This window comes from Eimeria necatrix, genomic scaffold (genome assembly GCF_000499385.1).
Source record: "Eimeria necatrix Houghton genomic scaffold, Enh_scaff11, whole genome shotgun sequence".
Classification (NCBI taxonomy): domain Eukaryota; phylum Apicomplexa; class Conoidasida; order Eucoccidiorida; family Eimeriidae; genus Eimeria; species Eimeria necatrix.
Genome location: NW_013651892.1, coordinates 18,892 through 43,756, shown reverse-complemented (window position 1 = coordinate 43,756; position 24,865 = coordinate 18,892). Strand labels below are relative to the sequence as shown.

Sequence of the window (24,865 nt, the reverse complement as noted above, 5' to 3'; positions counted from 1 at the left end):
CGGCGTAGTGTAGATATGGGTGAAACTTGGCCTAATTGCACAGGACATTGAGACTGATTGCCTACAGCATTAGTGTGTAAACACAATAATTCTTACGGAAATCTACATAATGTAAGTTATGCGAACCTGAAGGCCATTTCTGGGCGGCACTGCAGTGCTGCGCACAGCCGCTGCGTGTGGAGACTGTATAGCCTGCCGATGCACACCGTGGCAAAATATAATACAAACTTGTGGATGTGATTTATTCAGCAACTACCATTCTTGTGGCTTCTGCCAGCGGTGTTTCACGCTCCAGCTGAGCTGTCGTTCCAATGAGCGCTCCGCGGGTGCACCAACACGGACGCAGCGAATCTTCAAGAATTTCTGCGTCCAGTAAAAGTTAGGTAGTCATTCATTTTTCTTGAGCAGGCTTTTGCCGTCTTACTAGTGGGGAAAAGTTGTCCTACCCTACCGCCTGTCCTGCGCATCGCGCACTGACTAGCTACACAAGGGCCGGGAACCCTTTTCATCCCAGACAGAGGTTTCATTTCCGTCCCTACAAGCAGTTTCCAGGTTATTTCTAGAAATTCTGGATACATGTGTTTGCGTTCAGTTAAGGGAGTTACCTCTTTTATTGATAATTCAGTGATAGTGGCTACGCCTCTCTATAGTTGTTTCACCATCACCCATCGTCAGGGGTGGCTACCTGCCGAAGAACAAGAAGGGGAAACAGTTTTTGCCAGTTCATTGCTTTTGAGCTTTTTGTCGCATTTGTCGAGCTGGATCTGCCCATGACCTGCTTTACAAAGTGAAATGAGGATCCAATCGCATCGCAAGGTGCAGCGCGATGCCCACTAAAAATTACACACCGCATATATAAAATTCTCCATCGTACTGGCGCCTTTTAAGTAGTCACCTTGGACTGCTTCAATATTCACAAGCTCGCCGGGAATTAGCTAGTTGCTGACCAGGTGTCTTTCTGAAGCCGACGTAGAGACGCATTGCAACCTTGCTGGCTTCCAGCTGTCACGCTTACTGAAGTCCTACAAAGCACAAACATTCTAAAATTTTGTATCCTTGAACGTTCCAACTGCTCTTGTGGCTTTCGGTAGAGACAAAGTACCACATTCTCTATGTCTAGGAGCGCAGCTCGATTCGCCCCCAATGAACCACGTGTTTTATAGCTTGCATCGCCTTGCAAATAAGCTAACGCAGCACAGTTTGGTTTCATTGCTTGCTTATTCATGTTTTATCGCGAACACTATTCCCTCTGATCTTTGTTAGACACGATTTAAGAAGCACAATATACAAGCCTGCGTGCGAACAGATCAGCAACATAATTCGTGCGGCCTATATAGGGAAGAGCGCTACTCGTGCACAGTGTTTTAAATGTGCAAGATGAGCTCTTGTTCTCTTGTCGAGTTGTCAGTATGTCAAATGCAATGGGAGCAAACAACTGTACTTGGGGTCAGTTGCTCCTCGGATATTCGTGGGGTCTCCCCACTGCTTTGAAGGCACCTTCTAGTATCACGTGCCAAAATATCAAGAACGACACAGATTAAGAACTCCTTGGTGCCGAGAGGCTTATCTATTGTTTCTACATTGAGGATTTGGTCACGTCCCAGCTCTGTGAAGGTGCAGCATGAGACTGAGAACCCTCAACTATTCAGCCACAGTTTAAGTGCTCTGCCGCTAGTCATTTAGCAGAAATAACGTCAGAGATGAAGGGTACCTGTGCTCCACCCGCTTTCTGCTGTAAAAGGCGGGACCTACAGGCAACATTCTGCTTGGTTAGAGCGAGCTGTACTTATTATTGGGGAATCTGTGGAAGAGACGAAAAGTTTTTCTGTCCAAGAGGTTGTCCTGTTGGAACGCCGTGGAGCGTAACTGATGGCTATACGCGAGCTCATGCACCCAACAGCACCACCAGCTGTGTAAAGGAACTATGCATCATGAGTGTTCGGAGATTCGGAAAGGCAGCTTAACTTCCAGGTCAAAGTAACCACAAAGTTGAAGGTCCTGAAGTGTGGAAAAACAGTGAACAAGAGCCTGCCAACATTCAGTCTGCATGCTGACACAGATTGGCAGTAGGGACTATGAGGTGAAACTCGTGCGAACCGTCGCCTTAAAGACATTTATCAGGTGAATGTCTCTCAAAAATATGTTTGAATAGAGGCGCTGGGAAATAATAGAGACCAGCAACAAGTGTGCAAGGTTCATCAGTGAGCCATTGGACCAGTGGTTCATGCACGTGGGGCCCTGTAGCTTAGAGTCCTGCAGTCTGCCTTTAGCTGCACGAATTTAAGTCAATGCTGAGAGAATTTTCTTCATAGATGTTATTAGGGCTCTTGTTATGTGGCAGCGGAAGCTGTTCCTAGTGATCAAGGCCTTCATGCCCTATCGAGCGATCGACGAGGTAGCCGTGTCCGAAACTGGCAGTCTCACTTCTGCACGTTTCACGGCTTATATCTTTTCAAAGCCTTCTTTTTCATCATTATTTCACCAGATACAGGAACAATGGATAAAAATACCCCATTAGGTGCTCCACCTTTTGGGCGAGACAAGGGTGGCGCTGACGCACCGATGCTGCACTTCACACGGGGGAGAATCCGCGAGCAGCGGAGTTTCAGTGAGTTGAGCAACATGGATAATGAAGAGTGCATAGGCTTTTGTCTACCAGGGCCAAGAGAGTCACAGTGCTGCTGCACCGCTACACGAGGCGGTCACGTATCGAAGAGTCAGGGTAACCAGCTTTACTCGAATGTACTCAGCACCAGAACACGGCAAGAGGACCATGGAGAGTACTTGTTCAGTCCCTGGAGCTGTGTATGTTTCACGCAATCGACAGTTCAGAGACGTGCGACGTGTGAGAAACCCCGCAGTGCACCCGCGAAAGGCCGAATGCCACAGCGGGATACCTCTACAGGTATATTTCAAGCTCAGTGTTTACGCGTTCAAGCTTTTTCTAATGAGCTTGACAAGCTACAAGAGATGCTGTACTACTACTCGTGTGAAGTCTTCTCTGCGGATGATCTCCATGTACTTCGCCATGTTCTTTGCGCCGAAAGAATGGGGCCGCTAATGGATGAAGAAGCGAAGCTGTTACACGAATTGCTGAGCAATACAGGGGCCAGTTGTCTGTCACTTTCTGAACGTCAGCTATTCATCGGCTTGCTAGGGAAACGAGCCAACGGAAGCCTTCCACCTGATGAAGAACTTAGCCTGAAGACGCTATTACTTCGGGCACTGGCGAATTCTCTGTCTTCAGAGCAGCAGTTGAACGCGTCTGCAGCCCTTCAGGATAAGTTTAGTGTTCCCTTATCCCCATATGTGCTCGATGACCTTCGTCGTGTCCTATACGAAGCGGATGACGAGCAAAGCAGAAGCGATGTCCAGGCGGCACTAGAGGAGCAACTGAAGCCGTATTGCGGATTGAAACAACGCGTTGCTATTCATCGGCTCCTCTTCTTAGAGCCACCGTGGCCACTGTCACCCGAAGACCGCCACTTGCTTGAAACCCTGTACTTTCAGCCGGCAGCTTGGTGGTCGCCAGCGCAGGAAAAACGATTCTTTAATAGCATTGCAAGCGACACTGTAAAAGGAGAGTCGAATTCAAATAGTGAGGCTCTTCAGCTCCTACTTCAGCTCCTCGCTGCTTCACTCACTCCCCGCCAGAGGCAGCACCTTTCAGGTTTGCTTGAAGCACCAGAAGCGCAAGGAAATGCAACGGAGCTTCAATCTACCGAATGTGCTCAGTGGAGTGGAGGATTACCTACCCCTTTGCAGGCGAGGACTATGGCCTTGACGCAGCGCGCGATAGACGGCGAGACTCTAACTGCCGTCGAGACTTGTGATCTGCAGCACGGGATACTTCAAGAGCTCTCTAGGCTGTTGCCTCAAGAATATGTCGGGGCACTGCACTGCGTGGTACATCTACATGATTCGGCACCACTCACTAGAAATGCCTTGCCGATTCTTGAGGAGCTGCAGTGCGCCCGCGACATGTGGCAGTCCAGCGGAGACCTCATAATGTGCGGAGGACGCAAAGACGGCAGTGGGCTTCAGCACATGTTCATGAATTGTCTTGCCGCTTCTCTTACTCCTGAACAGCTGCAACTGCTAACACAACTGCTTCAGGAGGGCATACAGCTCCAGGAAACTGATGCTCACCAGAGCAGTGTTGAGCAGCCACATTCTGGCTTTCTGCCAGCATCACTTGAGGCCACAGCCAGCCTTTCTGGTGGTGCTGGGAGCTGTACAGTAGAGATATCTGGACCACGATACAGGGAAGGCTCTGAACTAACTAGTAACAAGGAGGATGCAGGAGATGAAACGTCGGAGCTGCGGGGAGACTGCGCATTGCTTTTGACACAGGACCAAGCTGGACTTCTTGAACTCTTGCTGGAATTACATGATATTGGTGCCCAGTCCTCACAACAGGACGACATGCTGGCGAACTTGCTCCGGCGGTTTCAATTTTCAGGCCCTGTCTCTGACGAGCCTCATCAGCTGGTACACCAACTACTTCTTTTCCAGCTCTCTCGTTCACTTTCGGAAGAGCAGGTGAAGCTCATTGAAAAGATTGCAAATGCTAGCCGTGATGAAGTGTCTCAGATCAATGCGGATGCTAGCAGCGACGCCCAACAGCTCGGAGGCACGACTTTGGCTCATGGTGATAGGAGATCTCGTAACACTTGTCAGATTCACAATGAATTGATTAGCGCTAACCAGAGACAACTTCTTCAATGGATGTTGTCACAACATATAAGTCAGGCACCTGGGTGTGCCCAACGTCTTCCCCGCTCTGATTTAGGCGCATCGGTTGGTAATGAAGACTCAAAAAGCATGTTCTGCAACAGCAAGCCATGGAAGCTGCTGATTCGTTTATCTGGTTCATTGACTCGTACCCAGGTGCAGATGATTCTCCTTCTTCTGGAGTGGACACCAGGATACTCAACAGCCCCAGAGTCTATGGAACTGGAGAACAATTCGTTTTCCGGAGTAGTGGACGGTGAAGGGCCCACGGCAGCTCACAAGGAATTTACGCCATTGCCGGTTGCGCAGCAAAGACAGCACATGCATTCTGACTCATCAGCACCTGATGAAGGTCACTGCCAGTTGAAGGCCTCATTGGATTCTGCGAAGCATGCGTCGAATAGGGATGCTGCAGTCTGCTTGTCCCCGACGGAGATAGCACAAGCGCTACCAGCTTTGGTCAGAGACTTCCGAGAAGAGGAAGTCGCTGCGGTTGTTCAACGGGGGTCAGTTGATTCAGAGAGCCCTAAGGAGAAAGTGCCACAAACTGCATTAACTCTCCCTAAAAGCACTGGTCGTCCGTTAGATATGTCGCTGGCTGAGGTGTCAAAGGGAGAAAAATATGCCTCTGCGACTGGCAAGACCGATGTACGAGGACCACAAGGCGTTGAGGCTTCGCGGGGAGAAGATTCGGTGGAGGGGGTCCTTTCATATGCCCCTTTGCGGGAAGCTGAAGCTGCCATTAATGCCAACGTCTGTCCGCCTCACGACGGACGGTCTTTTCCGCAAGCCAGGTTTGCATTCTACACGCATGAGCCGTTTTATTTTGGAATAGACAGCACCTAAGTGTATTGCGTGATTGCCATTTCGTCCTTGACATTGAGTTGAAGTCGGCTTGCTGCGCTACTTGAATGCTTGCTGCAGTGCTGCCGAAAGCCTGTCGGCTAAGAGATCGATGATGGAGCAGCTGGTTCATGAGGCAGCAGAGAGGCAGGTGGGGCTGGGCGAGAAACAAAAGAGACCATTTACTGGGTCAGCAATAATTTCACCAACTTTGCCACTGCATTGTCGGGATAGTGACACGCTTTGTGTTTGTGGTGTCACAGATATTTCTTGAAGACCTAAAGACGTGGCGGCAGCAGTACAAGCAAAGGGCAGAGCTGCGCGAAATTCTCAATGTTAGTCTAGAGAGTCCAGCATCGTAACCAGGTCAACGCTTGCTCAAGTTTGTGAGCATCTCCAGCGGTTACTGTTCTCAGCCGGGTATTCCACGTCCTTCTTTCGCTTCGAACCATTTTTTGATAAAATGCGTAAGACTTGTGCTGTTGCGTGCGGTGTGTTTTTTCAGTCCTACATAGTGAGGATACAGACTCTCCAACAGGGGTACTTGAAACGGTGCCCGTGTTTGTATCATCAGCAACAAGATCAAAGAGAAGAAGAAGAAAGAAAAACAAATCTGAAGCTTTTAGACTCGCTAGGAAGCTCTATTTGGGGGCCAGGTTAGCACGTATAGAACTGTTCGCTGGCAGTAGAGCACAACAGAATGGCGAGCCTAGATGACCCGATTGCTTCGTCTAAGTGTCCAGGGTCGTGTGGCTGTGATAATTCTACCAGGTGGCGTTCGACCTATAAAAAGGATGCTCCGTCTGATTGTGTGTGGCCTGTACAGCTGAGCAGTCCCCCGCAGAATCCTACAGTTTTACCTCAAGTGGGGTCGGCCTCTCCAGTGATGTGCTTCACTCGGTAGGTGATGGTGATTCGGAAAGCTTATGCCACCAAGGCAGTTCGTCTTCGGGAATTTCGTCACTCGCCTCCGCTTTTCGAGACATCGCAAACACACAACCTTCGGGAGCACTGCGGAGAAACAGGTCTTTCCCACGGAGAAAACCATCCTTGTCGAGGAGAGTGGGAAGCTCTAGCGACTGCTGTAGCCTCGATCGCTTAGAATATTCAACGGGCTCGATGGAACGCGTGTCCTCTCTTCCATCCTTCCCTACTGCTAAGGCCCCTTCACATACCAGCTCCCTCGGGTCGGTCTCACCTATGAGTGGTGAAGAGAAACAGAAACGAGCGGAACCACTCACATGCATACGGAGTCACACAAAAGGCAGTTTACACTCAGACCAGCACCAAAGGCGAATTAGCAGCGATCAATTGAGGCGGCTCAGAGACGAAGATATAACCATAGAAGAAAGAAAGGCGCTCATGCAACAGAAAGCTTTGGAAAAGGCCCAAAAAGTTAAGGTAGATGCAAAGGTGGCGTGCTGGGTCGCTTGCATGAAACGATCAAAACCGGGGAAGCCTGCTCCAGGAATTGAACTAGTTGACAGAATGAACTTGTCCCACCTCAACGCTAAAACACTCCCAAAAGGAAAAGGATGGAAGACGCGAGGTTTGTTGGAGATGGTAGAAGGCATCGTCTCCCTCGTGTGTAAACTACCTCGGGGCACAGAAAGTACGTGTCTTTGTGCGCTTACTTCAGGCCACCAGTTGATATGCTGTGTTCCAAGAATTACTGTTCATGCTTGTGCTTTTTGTTGTGCATGTTCCACTATACTGATGCTGATCTGCCGGAAGTGCGCTAAGCAAGCCTTCAAGTTTTTGTTTTGGGTAAATTTTTCTGATTTTCCTGATTGTGCTGATTGCAGTCACGTCCACTTTGCCTCCGCTGTTAGCCTTGGCAAGCCAAACACGCGCAGAAGACATCGACCTTGCAGTGCATGCAGAGTGTGAAGGAGTTCGGCGCGGCCTGCTGCGACTTCGTTCGCGCGGCGCATTCGGCCCCGAGGGGGGTGGGGAAGCCACAGATTGTCTACAGAAGGACAGTAGGCGAACATCCAAGGACATTATGGCGGAAGTTGCAACTTGCGGTGGAGACAGAGACGGAACACGGCGTGTAACGGGAGATACGGTGCCTGCTGCAGCGAGCCTTCCGCAGCGATCTTCACAGCAGAACTGTAGCCCAAATCGAATCAAGGCACAGTCAAATGCTGTTGAGCATCCAATGAAATCTAACAACATGGAAACTGCAGTGAAGTCGACGCGAGCGGCTTGAAACGACAGGGCTCAGGTTGGTGGATGTAATGGGAGCACATCTCCGTACGTGGGAAGCTGGTGCCACGCTTCCTGTTTGAGGCTTTTCATACTGCTGTGTGTACAACAGTGATGGAGACTCTGCTATGCAGACGATTTGCAGTAGAGTACTGAATTCGTGGCAGCATGTGCGCTTTCTGCCGCCCAGCTAAACCACGAAGAGGAAGGCAGGATTGCTTCCAATGATTCTCTGCTGGCATGAGCATCAGCTCAGCCTACTCAGTGTGAAATGCATCAAGGGGAAGTACCCGGCGCATCCATGTAGAAGTACCATTTCGTACTTATCAAGAACATTCATGCTTTCAGTGCTGCATGGCAACGGCAAAAAGCCGCAGTGAATATACAAGCAAAGGTGTGCACAGCTCAAAGGAGTATTAAACTCTGCAGACTCTCATGGTCACTTTCGTGCAAGCGTATCAATGTTGTCAAGTGTCACAGACAAGAACGTTGCGAGAGGCCTCCAGATTAGTATCTGAAGTGTTCAGCAGCTGCTGCGCAGGCCTATGCTTGACCGTTGGCCAGAAGCCCGTGTCCGTTCCTGCCAAAAGCGCCGTTTGACACATGCACGGGGAACACATTGGAGGGATAGATTGTTTTGAAGGCTAGAGAATTGGCGCAGTTTAAGCTACAAGGAAACGGACCAGTAGCAATGGCCTCAATACGACAGCCGTGCACGGGCAAACTCGTTGCTTCCAGGGATAATGTGGACGTAGCCGAGCATTCCTGTTCAACTGAAGTGGGAGCACAGAGCTGTTCCTTGTTGTTGTCGAACAGCTTACTGGTGGCCAGTATAATTATTCGTGGTTGTAGACCCCTGTAGCGATGCAATGCGAGGCAACGCATGGCAACAGAAGCTGCGGGTAAGCAGCAGCATTGGCAACCATGAAGTTAGAAACATTGGAATATACACACGCTGGTCTCAGCGTGCCTTCCTGTGTTCCCGAGAAAGCATTTTGGCGCTGCAATGCATTGTTGGTGAAACGGCGGGGATCCCATGGCAATTATGGCAAATGCGGCCACCCACAGTTGCCATCGAGACAGCCAATCGTGCATTTGAGCCGGTCTGTACTAGGGTAAATTAACGGAAGGCTGTTTATCTCTCTGTAACGAGGTTCAGCACAACTGGGGTTCAGCTGTGCAATGAGGAATTCCTCCTGCACACGCCGGTAAAGCGCGTGTGATATGCATGTTTGTAAGCATTACTTGACAATTTATTAGTTATTTGTAGCAAGTGAAGAACCCGTGTTTGGAATCCGCCTCTAAGCTCCTCCATCACCGTTGTGTGGACGCCTCAGCACTGGTAGCAGATGCCTAGCGCGGACGCTCAGAAGGCAGGAAAATTACCGTGCAGCAAAATGGTCTGAAACAATGACAAATTTATATGCTTCTTGAGCGACATGAATGACCTGTAGTTTATAAGCAGGGCGTTAGAGCAGTAAAGCGAGGGGTAGGCCGCTGGATCAGGTGCGGCGGCGTCGGCATTGCCGCCGCATGGTTTCTTACTCTACTGTTGTCTGCGGGGTGAGCACCCTATTCCAGTACTTCACCATTAGAGGTATCTATACGCTTCCGATAGCTCTGTTGCTTTTTTTAAACTCCCAGCACGTTGAATTCCTGGAGCCCGCGATGACGCAGAGTACAGGTACCGTCCGTGTGTAACATGGTTTCGCCTTAGGGCATGCAGCTAATCCTGCCACTTTCCCCCCATTAAGTACCTCTTCAGCTTGAAAACTCAACTGTGGACCGTTGCAGCTCCATCCTTGATGGTGTTGCCGGCCAGCCGCAGGCAGCCAGGGCGGCAAGTGTTCCATTCTCCCCGGCTGACTCAGCAGTTAGAAGCGGGGCTGTTTGCAGATGGAGACTCTTGCCGCAACAAGACTCCCCGAGGCAGCACGACTGTTGCAGCCACGGGAGAGCCTGAAGCACGATGTCGTGGGTGCCACGCTATGACGCCGCAGGGATGTTTGGAGGGCTCGATCATGGGGCCTTCGGAACACGCGATCTGTAGAACAAGGCCTGCGACGCCTCCAAGAGTGCAGCTTAGCTCTACTTATCGCATAGAGGAGCATAAATCTACCATGACAAGCTCTGAGGGCCCGTCGGACTTAGGCGGCCTAGGTTTTTTTGGCCGACCCCTGTGGTTTTGTGACAGCGCAGGTAGCGAAGAGTCTGTGGCATCTGAAAAATCGGGCAGATGTACAGCTCGCTCACAGCCTGAGAAGCCGACAGTGCTGCCTCTCTCCCAGACTCCATTGCCTGCTGCGGTGTTTGGACATGTAGCCATCTTCCTGGATGCTGAGGATGTAGTAGCGCTTGCGTCTGTCTGTAAAAGCCTCCGATGGATAGCTTATCACAGAGACACATGGAGGGCGCTTTGTTTCTCAGCTGGCCTTGTTAAATGTTCCCCCAATGCTGGTGTGCTTCGTCGGCAGTATCGGAAGAGGGTTGGAGAGAAAACGGTCAAGTGCGCTTCTAACTCCAAGCAAACAGGACCGAACCCTGAGTCGCGTCTCCACAGAAATCTTTTAAAGCAGGGAAAGAGTAGCTTTTATGTGGACAACATAATTCTCAATTCCCTAGAAAGCAATCAAAGTTGCTTAGGCGCGGGAAACTTGAGCGACGCTGATCAGGCGGACTCCTCATCGTCGGATTCAACAGCCCGCAGCCGGTGTGAAGGTAGGCGATCCGACCCCTCTAGTGCTTGTGAAGAGTTCTTATGGCCTACACGTTGTCATCCGAAATTCATTCACCAGCGGACTGCTGCGAATACGGCGCACGGAGCAGGGACGCACTGCAGAGGGCTCCAAGTCTTGCCTGGATGCACATGTGAGCTACAGCGCAAATTTATGGCTGGATAGTAGGGGTAGTAGATTTTCTGGATGCTGGAATGCTCTTCTAGGAATTTTAAGTTTGAAATCTGCCTGCGCGAATGTCTCTGCAGTCCTGCAATTTTGCGTGTTGTTTGCTCCTTGTCTTCTTGCAGTGCACGAGTCAGTGGACTGGCGTTTCCTGTTTCTGCTTAATCGGGTTAGCCCGGGTCCCAGGATTTATATTCACGTCAGGGAACTAGAGCTGCAATTTCCTATGCACCCTGCGGTTCCTGATCTCACAAGTGCTTGCCGCTGTTCCACGCTTGGAGGACCGTCTTCGGTTGATGGTCAGGATTGCGGCGGCGGGGAACATGAAAAGCAGCGTCAATTCAAGTGCAGTAACCGGGACAAGTGGCTAAACCCTCAAGACTTTGTTTCTACGTTTGTTAAAAGGGCACTCAACATTCGTCAACCCATGAGACTGCGTCACTTGAGACCAGGAAACAGGCCTGGACTATGCGTAGCAGAAATTCTACGCGACCAGCACTATTTACTTGAATGGCAGGTCTCACTGCGCTATCTGCAGGAGCCGTTTGCGCACTCGTCATGTTTTGCTGCCGAGGCAACTGGCGACTGCACCTGCGTGTGGCCACTTCCGCCCTACGGCACGCTTGAATCAGACGCGCTAGCCCAATTGGGCCGCGGCTGGAGGCGTGAGGAGAGAAGGACGATTCCTAATATTGTGGACGATAACCGTCCAAGGCCATCGCGGCAAACACCAGAAGTGGATGGAGTGCAGGATGACCGGTTGATTTTCGACGTTCTTGGCCGCGAAAGCGTGTTTGCAACCCTTCTCTCACCTCTCTCTAATGGAACAACTGCGGCAGCTATTTTCGTTGGGGCACTGCTCGTTGCAGTTGCAACCTCTAGTGCGACAGCAGCGATCACAACTGCTGCGGCCGCGACGGCAACACTTGCTGCTCGCCACTCCAGGATATTCAGAGTGGACCTGCATGTAATTGAAAGAGATGAACACGAGGATGACCAGGAGGAAGTAGCGGAATGCGATATACAGCCCACTCGCCTTGTCTCTGGCTTCACGGCGCAACGAGGGGCGGTAAACGCTCCGTCATCCAACAGCGGTTACGGAAATCACGGGCAGATGGGAGGTGAATCTGCTCCAGCTGGGTCTGGGCAGGCACTTTGTGTGACTAGCTCTGTGGTGAATGCAGCACCTGTAAACGGGCAAACAGGAGAGTATGAAAGCATTCATTCTCGTTTAGGTCTGCCGTGCTTCCAGCGGATTTTTGCGGATCGTCTTCGACGCCTCCTGCGCTCGTCGACACTTGCAAGCGCCGCACTGACCGAAGCCTCTTTGGCTTTAGCCTCTACCGTTTTCAGCAGCATCTCAAGGGATGCACTGACAACTGCAGCGAATGTTCTTGCAGCGGCTAGTGCGGCGTTCACTTCAGTATTACGCCCACCCGGCGCAGCAAGATCCAGGAATAGTCTTCAGCTAGGAGGTTCAGCTTGTGTGCTGCCGCCAGAAAAGCAGCTGCCTCTACAGGGTGCCATCCAGTTGACGACACCCTTAGGTTTTCCCCTAGATACAGAGACAGAGGGGAAATATGGGGGGAAATCCCTCGAAGCTTCTACTCCTGCCAAAAGCGGAGGAAAGCCCCAAAGAACATCTGCCCCTGTGAATGAGTTTCGGCCCTTCAAAATACCTTCAGAATTCAAGATACCAACTCAAGAGGAGCTGTTTAATGAACAGGAGCTCCGTGACGTGGTGCGACGTGGTGCGTCGGAAGATTCAGCGTGTCATCGTTCACCTTCCGCAACACGTGCGCAGCCCCGTAGATCCCATTCTTTTTTGTCTGTCTGTATTGGACAGCTTGGAGCTTTTCGCCGTCGAAGCGGCTGCTCGATGCCAGCAAGAGCCACCCGATATCCGGATGCCAGCGACAGCCCTGCCGAGTCGGAAAGTAGTTGGCCGTTGGTAGCCAATGCGGAAACAGCAGGCACAGGTGCGTCAGTTCTGCGACACCAGAGGCATCATAGGGCATTAAGTTCTTGGCACAGTTCAAGGCAAGCAAGTGAAAATCATCTGTCAAGCGCCAGAGAAACGGAACGCGAAGAAGCATCTTCAAGTGACCAGGAGCATCCTAGGTCTCGTGAAGTGAGCGCGACAGGTGCTAATTGGACATCGACACGCGAGTTTTTTGCGCAAAACTTCAGCCTACCTACAGAGGGCTGGAGGGTGGAGAACCCACCTTTGCAACCTGGTCATGGTTTGTTGCTTTTTGTGCGCACCTGTCTACCACCAGCAAATGGTGTTATGTGGCCGCGCGGGATGCAGGATTGCTGCGGCTCTGGTACCGAGTGGGACGCTGCAGCTGCAGCGTCATGGACGGCACTTCCAGAGGATGTCCCACTGCTCTTGCCGGCTGATGCAACAGCAGCTGACTTGGCCCGATTGCTTTTCCTCACCCTGGCCGATAGGAAGTATATGCTGCCATTAATCTCTGCTGAGCGATCAGGGGAGACAACAATGAGCGGCACACACTTGTATAACAGGGGAAGTCGCCCTCAATCTCGCCGCCGCAAAGGGAAAGGCGGCCAAGCAGCTCATTTATCTCGGTCTTCTGTCCTACGCTTCTGGCTTGCATCAACCCATCCAAGCAGGGAGCATCATCTTGAGCAGCAGCCATTACCCTCGGCAAAGTTGACTGCAGACTTGCGTCTCATGTCATGTGAGCGCCTGACGCTTACTGTTATGCCTTTTTCTTCTGCCAGGCGTGCTGCGTCGGCATGCACACGCTGTTTGACACTGACATGCGATATAAAGAACTTTTCTGAGCAGAAACACGGGCGTCGTAGGGGAAATTCAGTGGGTAGTCAGAATGGCATTGGCTGGTCATCGTGGAGTGCGCATCAGCACGATTCTGCGGACAGGAGGGTGCCAAAGGACTCAAGCCCGTGGTTGTTATCTCCGCTTTTCACTTGGGCACAGGATTGCACGCTTTCAGTGGTGATGGATACACCGGCTGACGGTGAACCCACTTTAGTCCTGCATCGTGAAGCTGCTTCGGAGCCCATTCGCCGGATGGTTGAGTCAAGCGACGTTCAGGCGCAACTGCAGCCACAGCAGGAGGAGCAGATGCTAACTGGACAGTTTCAACCCTTGCCTGATCAGTCCGCCACAGAGAATCGTCTTCCTGACGGGCTTGAGGGATCCTTGTCTCCTGATTGTACAATGCTGGATGGGTTGCAGACAGCGCAGCCGTCCAGTGCTTTGAGCTTGCCTGATGAAAATGCAGTGCGGAGTGGTCAGATTGCCGAAAATTCTAGCACTTCGTCGGATTGCGGCGTGCATCTAACAGCGCCTGCGGATCCTTCTCCTCAGCGACCTACGGGCATCCTGGTAGCAGAGCTGGACTCAAAGCCTTGCAAGCCATGGATTCTGCAGTCGTCCGTGAATGCGCGGCAGTTTGAGTACCACCCAGAAAAGAGGAGTGTGCTACTTACGGGCAACAATGATGGAAGGGTAGGTTCAGCACCTGCCTATCTCAATGTCAGACTTAAAGAGGCCGAGAATCAAAATTTTCGTATATTTTCAGTTTGCTGTACTGTGGCAGTTGGTTATGATGTGCCATTTTTTACAAATGCTTGTGACTATTTTGTGATCAGGTGCGTGTTCTTGACTGGGAGCGAGACGCTGTACTGGGGACAGAACTTGTGGATAGCCATCCAATTTTAGGACTTTCCTGGCTCAAACACCACCCCGAATTGTTTGTTTGTGCTGCTGGAGTTTCCGGCATTCCATACGTTGTTCGCTGGAGAGAACAAGATGAATTTTTTTCGAACGAGCTAAAGGGCGAGCGTGGGAGGATGACCAAGGCTGCAGTTTCCTCTTCACAGCCATTTCCATCCCTAAACGCCCAGTCTAGACAGCCTGCGCTGCAGCAGCAAGGTACGGAGGCGGGTGAGTGTGAAGCAAATCATGAAGAGCAATACTCCGCTGACCGTGAAGATTGTTTGGACATCTCGACAGTGACGGCTGCATTGACGTGGATTAGGAGCTGTGGTCGGGGTGACCGGCTTAGTAGGGAAGGCACTGCGTCTTTGCGGATTGTGCATCAGTACTGCGCGTGCGATGACCTGAGCTCTGTCTCCGTTAACAGTACAGATGACTACTTGCTTGTGTCAGGGAGAAGCCCAGACCTTACCATACATGATGTGGCCACTGGCGCAAGGTTAGGCGCCTTGAGGAATCTCCATTCTGACAGTATTAACATCGTGAGATTTGCACACACATCTCCTCATCTTTTCGTCACAGCATCTTTTGACCAGACCTGCAGACTTTGGGATCTCCGTCAGCGGATCAACGGTCACCAGCCGTTGTTGACCGTTGACACTGGCAGTCTGAGTGTAATGTGCTGCTTTGATGATTCGGACGAGTGGCTCCTTTGTAGCGGCGTAGATGCTGCGCTGCGGCAGGTCTGCCTGCGGTCTTATACCGTATTTCCGCAATCATTTGCTATTCCTCCTGTCAACGCTGAGACAAACTTTCGCCGCGCCGTCTATCTGCAAGGGGGAAAGGAGTTCATCACAGCCGGAACTGAGGAAGGGTTTTTCCGAGTTTTCAGTCGTCTTGGACGTGATTTGGGTGTGGTTAGTCTCGAAGGGCTGCTCCGGCCATTCATCCGTGTCCGTTCATCCCATGGACTAGCAACACTCGCTGACCTCCAAGGAGAACTGCTGAACCTTCGCATATACTTACGGTCACACATGGCGTTGGGACTGAGCGCCATGAGTGATGCTGCTTTGGCCACAGCTGCGGGCATGAGTCGCAGCCCGGTCGCTACCGTGCTACGCAATGCTCTAAGGCACCTTAGTGGATGCCCTATCCAACTTTTAGATCGTGAAGTGCTCGAGAGAATGCGCCAGGCTGTGGTTGCTCCGGGAGCTCCTTGGCTCATTTCGCAGGAAGGAATGCGAAATCCTTCCAGTTTGTTTCAGGAGGCAGGCGCTGGGAGCCCAGAGAGCAGCATTGTGGAAGAATACGTGCAGTCGCTTAGGTCACACCCGCAGGAACGGAGACTTGTTGGTGCACTACTTGCAACAAAAGACCAAGTAGAGGCGGCTAATGGAGATTCTTCCTTTGTGGCAATGTCAGAGCTACCAGCAACTATGCTGGGATAATGGTGAGCAGGCCGGTTTTGTTGAGCTGCATGGAGCATGATCACGTTGGAAGAAGCATTTAGATTTTGCTAGGCGAGGAAGTATTGCTTACTTCCTAGGAAGCCCATTGTGGTCGGTGGCTTCCCCGCGCAGTTGTTGTACATAGTGCTGCGCCTAAGCCCAGCCACTGGCAATTTAACAGCTTATTGACGTTTCGCAAGCAAGCTTTGATCCTTGCACAATGCAACTGAACTTGCGTTTTCTAACATTCACATCTGTGTCATGTATTGCATGGCATCGACCGTTTGGATATCTGGGCAGTCACAAGATCAATAGTATCACTAGGCAGCAACGCCTAGTTCTAGGCTTCAAAATGGGCACAGACTAAGGCTTTTTTCAGAAGCATGTCTATCCGAAGAAAGCGAACTGAGGGTGTCAGAAAAGTGTGTGTTCCTACGTGGAGAAACAGCCTCACACTGGAGTCTAATTTCAGTGACTGGGGTCCAGTGGGACTTCGATGTAGACCCTACAGGCGCCCGTGAAATGCAACACTGGCAGCCGCGGAGCTCTCTGGCTGTGATGGCTCTCTCGTTGCGGGCGGGGGCAGCTGTTCTAGGTTCAGGTTCAGTCTACAGCGGATTCCCGCTAGCCATTGCAAACATAACTTGGAAAAAAAAGATATCACACTGTACTTCTATGCAACACCCGAACGCGGAAGCTGTCAGGAAGAGCTATTTCGTTCTACCTTTCGAAACAAAAAGGCAAGCTTTGGCTTAGCGTAGGCAGTGCTCCCCTTGCTGGCTGCGCTGGCGGCACAGTGAGTGCCTTTCCGCATGAGCACAACACTGCAAAAGGCGGTACTTTCGTCTTTCCAAATGCACTACTTCGAGAAGACAAGAACGTGAGCTGGGTTGGAGGCGCATTCCCAATTGGTCTCGCTAGCATCGCATGCTGCAGTGGGGGGCACTGTCCCCTTCGGTAGTCCTGGGTTCTTCGCCTTCCCCTCAACGCGTACTGTCGGTAGCCTATACGATCCTGGCCTGATCTCGTAAATACACAACACGACTCGCAAAACTGGGATACAGGCAGCGCGTCCATTGCTGACAGCATTTCACCACAGTTACTGAAGGACGAAGCGCGCACACGGCGCCTCACCTTGATGGGACCAGAGTCCAGTGAAGCGTCTTCTTGCTAAGAGGAAGAATGATAACTTGCGTCTTGATTTGTCCGCCGACCATGAATGGGCATGTAGGCGAGAATGGCACTGAAAAAGGGTCGGCTGAATCCATTCCGTTCGGACCGTCTTCATGAGGATAAGACAAGCTTACAAGCAGCTCCTGCGCAGCAAAAGAGCAAAGTTGCTTCAGTGACTGTTCTGTGAGCTCTAAATTGCAACAATCGTTCTAAAGCGTTCGCTTGTAGGGATGGCCGAAGCTCACCATTGCCTCTCGAGTTATGTTTTCAAAAGTTGCCGAAAACATGAACGGCACACCCACAGCCGACGTGATTGGGTGAGCCACGTTAATCTGGAGGCACTGCAGTGACAGCGGCTTAAGTATTGGTGGTAGGCTTGCCTGTCAGGAATGCACAGCCGCAGGCAACGAGTGAGAAATACCATTTAATGGTGCCGCCTTTAGCACAAAAACTGCCAAGCGCAGCATGCCACTGCAGCTTTCTGTTATTGAATTTCGCGGTAGATTTGATGCTGTAAGACTGACAATAGTTAAGTTCTCCGTGATGCCGAGGTTAACACAACAGAATGGAAACGGGAGATTGTCTCTTGTCCGGGCGTACTTCATGAACACCTGAAAGTGGGACAATCACAAGTAGCATTGCGGCTACTGGTAATGCACCTCACACACGGTCTGGCGTAAAAAGGACAAGTACTCCGAAAAACAGACGGCTCACTGCTTGCCGTTGCGCCGAATCTTTCATCCTTGAAATCCCTGACCATGACTCGCCCGGCAGAAGAGTGCAAGGCAGTTCCGGAGTAATCAGTTGTTGCCCTAACGAGTTCCCTGCAACGCACGTATCGTTAGCTTTAAGAGATGAAAATGCGAAACCGTCAAGCAATATCATCCACTAACAGTCATGGGCGCAAACGGAACAAAACATAGATTACGAGCTCGTCCGCAATTAGTTAAGCATTCTGAATACGCCGGCTCAGATATTTCTGCATTTGGCATACTAATCTTGTAAGATGTAGCGCTTAGCAATTATACTTGTGAAGGCAAACCTGGTGCATCTGACGGGGCGCATGGAACTTCGAGACTCGAGAACTTAATGTCCCTGAGCTGGAGAGCAGTGCATGAAACGTTCGTGACATTTACACGGTAGGCCTCGCGAGAACCATCAGTGCCTAGTGGAGGAAGATAGATCGGGCTGGATGTTAAGTCGAAGCAGCGCTGACACTCCACAGAGCTGGACGTCGTCAGCCTCTGAACAATGTCATCAAGGTTCACATCTACTGTTACGCGAACTTCAAATGTCCCCGCGCGACGCAAACGAAGGAACATGGGTATACAGACAACTTTGGCCGTCTCCAAAACATCAGGCACTCCGCCAGAAACATCTTCCTGTGTCGTCTCGCCAACAAGGATCTTCAAGTCCTCAGCAGTAAACTTGCAGCTGTATTTGCGCGGATCGAATACCAATAGAGAGGCTGCCCGTTCCCTGCCTACAGTCCCCCGATTCTGTCCTGCATACGTGGGAGCCGTCATCAGCACGCACAGCCACCCATTACCCCCAGAAATACATCCACTGGTGAAGGCTGCACCGTATTGTCGTCAGTTTAACGCAGCATGAAACTCCGCATATAAAGATTGTTTTTTCAATATTAAAAAGACGCAAATACGGCACAAAACGTACCTGAGTTGCGCCCAAATGCTTGGTCATCCCTCGTTAGTGTGAATGGCATGCACGGAGATCCATTAGTGGGGAGCCGCAGGAGCTTGGTGCAGTTTGGCAAATCCGCGCAGGTACCATTCGTTTGTTCTTGTTCCCCGCCAGCAGCATTTGCAGATTCACGATCACCTAGCCCTTGAAGCAAGCTCGAATCTATCAAAAAAGACTCGAATTCATCTTCCAGAAGCACAGATGTGTCAACGGTGCGATCATTCACACTCCCAGACTCCTGCGCCGTACACTGTACGCCGATGCTGAATTTGCAGAGCTCCCAGTCTTGCTTTACGGTTAGCCGAACTGTATAGGGTGCAAGCTCGCCGATCCAAATGTACTTCGACTGAGGGTCGCCAACTGTACTAAGCTCAAAAGAATCCTGATGGGCAAAAACCGTGCACATTTGGCGGAGGTTGGAACATGCGTGTGAGGAACCGGGTGATGCTTGCCATCTACGTAGATACGGGCTTGGGAAGCTTCAAGGAAGGGAATTCATACTGAATCGGCGAGCACTGCTTCACCTACCTTCGATAGGCAAAGCGATGGCAGGAAAGGCTCAGCTAAGCCGGGGCGCTCAACATCACAAAGTGGAGGCGGAGGTATGCACAGCTTGTGGAAGCGAATAGCCCGCCTAATTGGGGAGGGCCAGCAGCCGTTAGGCACCGCTTCAGTCTTGAGAGGGCTAGTTGGAGCCACCACTCCGCCAGGTAGTCTAGACAACTCCCCCTCCACGGAGCACAAAGTAGCTAGCTGGAAGCAAACTGAAGGGCACAATGCCCATGAAACCTGCAGGCGGCGCACTGTTGCGCCGCTAAGATCCTTTAACTCTGGCGGTGCTAGATACATATTACAGTAGCACAGCGCTTCATGAGGCAATGTGAGGGACGCAGGCTCTGTAGGAGAAGTTGATCCAGCCTGCTCTCCCACGAGTTTCGGCGAGCAATTTAAAATTTCTAAGTAGCACCGTGCCTTCTTCCCCGTGCTGGTTACAAGATTGGCCCAATTTGACACTGAGATATCAAATCCGAGGCGGTGCTGAAAGCACACTCTGCCAATGACCACGCCCTCCCAGGTCGAATCCCTGTCAGGGTGCGCGCTGGGAAGAAAGAAGTGGCGTTTCACAAGTAGTCCACTTCCTGAAATAATATGTTCACGATGCAGCTCAGCGCACAGGTCGGTCCACACCACCACTGCATGCAGGTCTACATGAAACAGCCACTGGCTGTCGCCCGAGCGTTGCTCAAAGCGTCTTAGCAAAGGCAGCAGCTTTTCCACAAATTGGTGCATTTGCTTTCGTTTCAAGCCGTCAAAATCCTCAGTGTCTTCTCTCAACGCAAGAAGGTTAAGTATCTCAAATGAGGCCTTAAGTGCAATATGGCAGCTCTCAGCATCTGCCTGGGCTCCTACAGCAGTTGCCACCGTAGACACGACGTGTGAGCCAGGTGTCGAAGCTGCCGCAGAAGGGAGCTGAGCATCTCCACCAGCTGGACGACACAGGCCTTGATCACCAACAGCCGAGCTCGATCGCAAGTCGACTCGAGCTATTTCATACAAGAACTCCGCAGAGGGGATAGATAGCAAGTGGGACGTGCACAGAGTGAGCCGCGCCAAAACGTATCGATATAACGGCCACCAGCTGCAACAAACAAAGCAGATACACTCGTAAACCAATAGAGAAGCTGCGTCAATACACAGGCCCTGGAGTACACGATGCCCACCACAAGCCCGCAGGCACTGGAGCGGTTAGCACCGTCTGAGAAACTTTTCTTACCCTGTGCTCCTAACCGCCCCAGAAAAGCGCATGCTGCTTCCAACAGAAATTTGTGGCTCGTTTGCCACTGGCTGACTTAAGCTCCTTGGCTGCTCCGTAGGCGGAGTTGCATGAGCAGCTGAAGGAACTTCAGGATCGGCTGTTTCTCCATCCGTCGCCGCTTGCAAGGAGGCAGCGCTTTGATCCTCGGCGCTCTCATGACACGAAATATCGACACTTTGCTGCGGCGTGCCGGACTCCGCAGTGGTGCACTCCGCTGGCTTGGATTCGAGCTGCCACGATGTCTGGTGGCCGTAAGTGTGCGACGCAAAAGCCGTGGCTAGAGTGAAGTACAGCTGGCGCGCCGTCATCATCCGATGGCCGTCAAACATGGCGTCGGCGAGCTCACAAGCCAAGATCGGACAGCTGCGGTAGCCTCCAACAAGCTGAAAGCGCAGAACAACGCGTCCACATCCTTTTGCCAATGCAAGGGCATGAATGGGCACAAAGCCTTTCTAGCTACTCTGAAACTACCGAAACTTGCAATTTTATGCTATTCGCGAAACGGACTTTGTAGGCGATATGAGCTTTAGACAGCAAGTGCGTTGCATGCGTTAGCACTTGAGCCTCGTTGAAAAAGAATATAAATCGAAGGAACACTTCTTTCTGTGCAGCGGCTGCAGCTGCTTCGGGATTTTGGGAGCCTGACGTTGCGAAGGCAGCTGCTCCATGCTGCACAAAGGCAGCGCACCCACACCCCACACAAGCCCAACATTTCGTAAAAATACACAAAATCAGACAGAGACATCGCAGAAGCTGCTGCAGTGATACACCAACAAGCTCAGACTTGCCTGAAGAGTATCCGGCTGCCCAAGCCACTGCGATGGCACCCCCAGTCCGCCTTTCATTGAGGGGGGAGGATGCACCTCCTTTGCAGTCCTGATCCAGGCTCTGACGTGCTGAAGGTATCGAGCAGCGGCTTGATAGTGGAAGCCAGCAAGCTGCCACACGTCGCGCGTGTCAAGAGATGAAGGGCTCAAGTGCATGGCCTCTTCGCACAGCTGGGCAAGCAGCTGGTGCAGTTGCGCCAACCAAAGGGGCAGCAAATAGCCCTGTAAGGGAGACTCCGGGATATTTTCTCGAAGAACTGCGCGGTGCTCGCGCGCGTGGTGAGCTGCCTTGGCTGGCTCTTTCGCTTTGAAGTACATCGGGTACATGCGCACGCTAATCAAATTGCACACTGTCATCCGTTCCAGTGCAGGGGCCATCTGCGTGTAGCTTGTCAGGAACTGCCAAGCAGTTATGTAGCTTTTCATTGCGGCGTGGGGCTGCTGTGCAAATTCGAGCATGTACCCGGCCTTTATTAAGCATCTGGTCTGTGGGCATCAGCAGCAAAGGCAGGCGTGGCGAGCGTTGCTGGAGGCGGAGACGAAAGACTTACTGGGGACAAAGGCTAAAACAAAACTGAGAAGCTGCAGTGGGATTTGGCCTGATGAGATCATCTGCAAAGATAGACCGACCTGGTACACATGGAATGCACTGGTTTGAGAACGGTCTCCCTTAAATGTCACTTGTGTCTGCTTTCGGTAACGTCGCGCTTCGTTTTCGTAGTATTCCACGCTACATTCAAAGGAAACCTGAGAAGACATTTACAGACTGTCCACAGACAACGCGTCGAGCCAACAGTCCGGGAAAAACTGTTCATGAGAGGAAGAACAGTAGTGAGGCGGGTCAATATTACAAAATTGAGGAGAAATTTGTTGCGCTCCAACAATAATAAGAGCAATAAATGAGTAAATATAAATAATACTCCAAGATGTTAGAGTGTTCTTTGGGCTGCGCACCTGTTCGAGTTTCTCCAGCTTTGACTTCAAGTCGTCGACGCCGCAAGTTATGAAGATCGCCGCTATATCTGCTGGGTTGAGCCTCTTGAGAAAGCCAACGGCAGACTGGGGGTCTTCCATGCCGCCGGGCAGAATGACGAAGACAATCTGAAAAGGAAAAGGCCGGAGGCTTTGAGGAGCACTCAAAGCTGATTTCAGATCTAAATGTGGCTTTGGAAAGCAGCAGGCTCTTGTGTGTGCGGGGCTTGCCTTGGCCCTCTCTGCACTAGTCACGCGGCGCGCCTTACCATCTTCGGGACGACAATGCGTCTCTGGAGCCTGTCTCTGAAGAACTCAATGATGGCCATGGCCTCTGCTTCGGCAGAGGCCACTGCGCTGCCTCGCGCGAAAATACCAGCTCGAGACTCCGCCACGCCCCCCGGCGTTCGGGCTGCTGCAGCAGCCGAGACCGAGGCCGGAGACTCCGAGCCCGAGCTCGTGGACAGCCCCGGCCGAGGATCTTCAGCCTGCGGGTGTGTGGAAGCTGCAGCAAACTGCTGCTGCGCTGCAGCAGAGTCGGGCGGCTCCTCCAGACGCTGCCTACAGCCATCTCGAGTGCAGCATGCACTGGACTGTGCAGAGCACTGCTGACGGGCGGAGATGTCTGGGAGGGGCGAGGCGGAGTTTTGGCAACAGCCGCAGCAAACAGATCGAATGTCGTACACTCTTCTCCAGTCGAAACAGAGAATGAGACAAGAAGGCCTTTCTGTACGCATCCGCTGCATCCATGTGTGCTTGAGAAAGCCCTGTGGACGCAGTGCACGCGGGACGAAAGCTTTGAAACATGTCAAAGGCCAAGAAACCCGCAACTCAGCCTGCATATCCTCAAATGCACTGGCTAATTTGTGTACTTACTTTGTTCACAAGTTGTCCTCCCGATACAATCTTCTTGCGTTGCGGGCCTTTCTCGCGCTTCGCCCCAGAGCCAGGCGGCTCCGCGGGAAACAGAAGCCTCGCAGAAACGCATTTTTCACTGCCCACGCTGCCTCCCTCAGGCTGTTCAGGTTGAGGTGGAGTGTGCTGGTCCCGACTGGCGGGTGTTCCGGACTTTTCTAGGTGGGCTCCTGCATCAGCCGATGCACTGCACGACTCGGCCGGACCACTCCTCGGAATAGCGTCCGGAGCAGCATCCTGTGTAGGACCCCGACAGTCCTGTGTCTGCACGAACACTGGCAGGGACGCTGCGCAACATTGCAGGCCGTGTTCAAGTCCTCGACTGCTCGTGTAGTGACCACACTCATTCCTGGGACTTCAGTGCATCCCGCTCGTATCAAGGCTCTTACATACTAAAAAACAAATTTACCTCATCCGCGTCACAGAATACATAGGTCAAACGCTGGCGCCTACTCCGCGAGCTGGCTCGGTCGCAATCAAACGTCTGACGTAGCAAGGCGTGCAGGCCTCTCGGTGCACATACGCATATCAGGGGTATTGGTGGAGGGCTGCATGATGGAGGAGAAAGGGGAAACATTAGAGAACAAGTACAGCAGTGTTTCGTTCAGCAACCTCCAGCGAACTCTGCTCAGCTGGGCTGTTAAGCTGGGATAGGACAGTTGAGTCCCCCCTCACAGATCGTGAGAGTTAAACAGTGCGCGGTGTAGCGCTAAGGATCAATAAACTCACACTGCTGTGCTCAAGCATTGTGTTTCTGCACCCGAAACGCTGTTTTTCTCGCTTTGCATCGCGCATTCGATGCAACGGGGCCTGCCGGGGCCCTGCCTGAACTGGGACCAGGTCGGCTCCCCCTTGCCTTCTACATATGCTTAGCCCCAGATTTTAGTGCTAACAAGAGTATAAAAGCCATCTTTACTTTTCACTTTGCTTTCCCCAAGCGCGCGTCTAGGTCTAGTGATAGCATCAACGCGAGAACGGTTTCGTGCTGCGCCGACTTGGTCTTGTGCCCCCAGCAGACGAGCACCTTTTAGCATCGGAATAGCTGTTGAGCGCATAGCTCTAAAAGTGCAAGATGGAATTTTATAGGTGTATACAGCATGCATAGGACTTCAAGCGACTGTTGAGCAGGCTTTTGACGGTGGCTGCACTCGAGTCGCCGGTCATTCGCCCGCGCAACCGCTTGAGACCGTGCCTAGCAACGGCTTGCTGCTTGAATGTCTTCGGGAACTGCTCAACGCCTTCCTGGAGACAATCAAGCAAGCTACTGTTGGGCTGTGAAACAGATTCTCGCACAGCTTCAGCAGCGGCAGCTCTCGTGTGTAATGCAGTGCACCCAGTGGCACAAACCGCACGCAGACGTGTCAAACAGGGTGAGCTACGTCAATTGAAGTAAAGTGTTGCTGGAGATGGAGCCTGAGTTGGCAGACACAGAGAACACAGCTGATGCTTCATCCGCGCCAGAGGCCAGCTTGTCATTTGAAGGCGTTTTGTGCAAGATTTTCCTGAGCTCCACAGCATTCAAGGCAAGCTCAATCGTTCCTGAAGGATTGCCGCCTATTTTTTCACAGAGTTGCAGCTTTTTTAGACTGTTAAAGTCAGCATGTCGCCACTTCCCCGGG

At 51.8% G+C, this 24,865-nt stretch overlaps 3 protein-coding genes across 3 annotated transcripts; 2 read left to right on the top strand and 1 right to left on the bottom strand.

Moving 5' to 3' along the window:
• Positions 1 to 2,496: 2,496 nt before the first annotated feature.
• Positions 2,497 to 7,789, top strand: ENH_00006830 (WD domain, G-beta repeat-containing protein, putative; the record flags this gene model as incomplete). Its single annotated transcript, XM_013578300.1, has 6 exons — positions 2,497 to 5,528; positions 5,659 to 5,728; positions 5,841 to 5,912; positions 6,083 to 6,233; positions 6,404 to 7,189; positions 7,383 to 7,789. 6 exons carry the CDS (start codon positions 2,497 to 2,499, stop codon positions 7,787 to 7,789), a joined length of 4,518 nt encoding a protein of 1,505 aa, XP_013433754.1.
• A 1,801-nt stretch (positions 7,790 to 9,590) lies between these two features.
• Positions 9,591 to 15,842, top strand: ENH_00006820 (hypothetical protein; the record flags this gene model as incomplete). Its single annotated transcript, XM_013578299.1, has 3 exons — positions 9,591 to 10,653; positions 10,811 to 14,184; positions 14,328 to 15,842. 3 exons carry the CDS (start codon positions 9,591 to 9,593, stop codon positions 15,840 to 15,842), a joined length of 5,952 nt encoding a protein of 1,983 aa, XP_013433753.1.
• Positions 15,843 to 16,701: 859 nt separating this feature from the next.
• ENH_00006810 (hypothetical protein, conserved) lies at positions 16,702 to 23,993 on the bottom strand (the record flags this gene model as incomplete). Its single annotated transcript, XM_013578298.1, has 15 exons — positions 16,702 to 16,861; positions 16,977 to 17,158; positions 17,261 to 17,395; positions 17,730 to 17,839; positions 18,058 to 18,519; positions 18,690 to 19,098; positions 19,245 to 20,355; positions 20,491 to 20,915; positions 21,040 to 21,201; positions 21,396 to 21,845; positions 21,990 to 22,106; positions 22,314 to 22,460; positions 22,601 to 23,098; positions 23,208 to 23,510; positions 23,976 to 23,993. The coding sequence occupies 15 exons, from the start codon at positions 23,991 to 23,993 to the stop codon at positions 16,702 to 16,704; spliced, it is 4,689 nt and encodes a 1,562-aa protein (XP_013433752.1).
• Between the last annotated feature and the right edge of the window lie 872 nt (positions 23,994 to 24,865).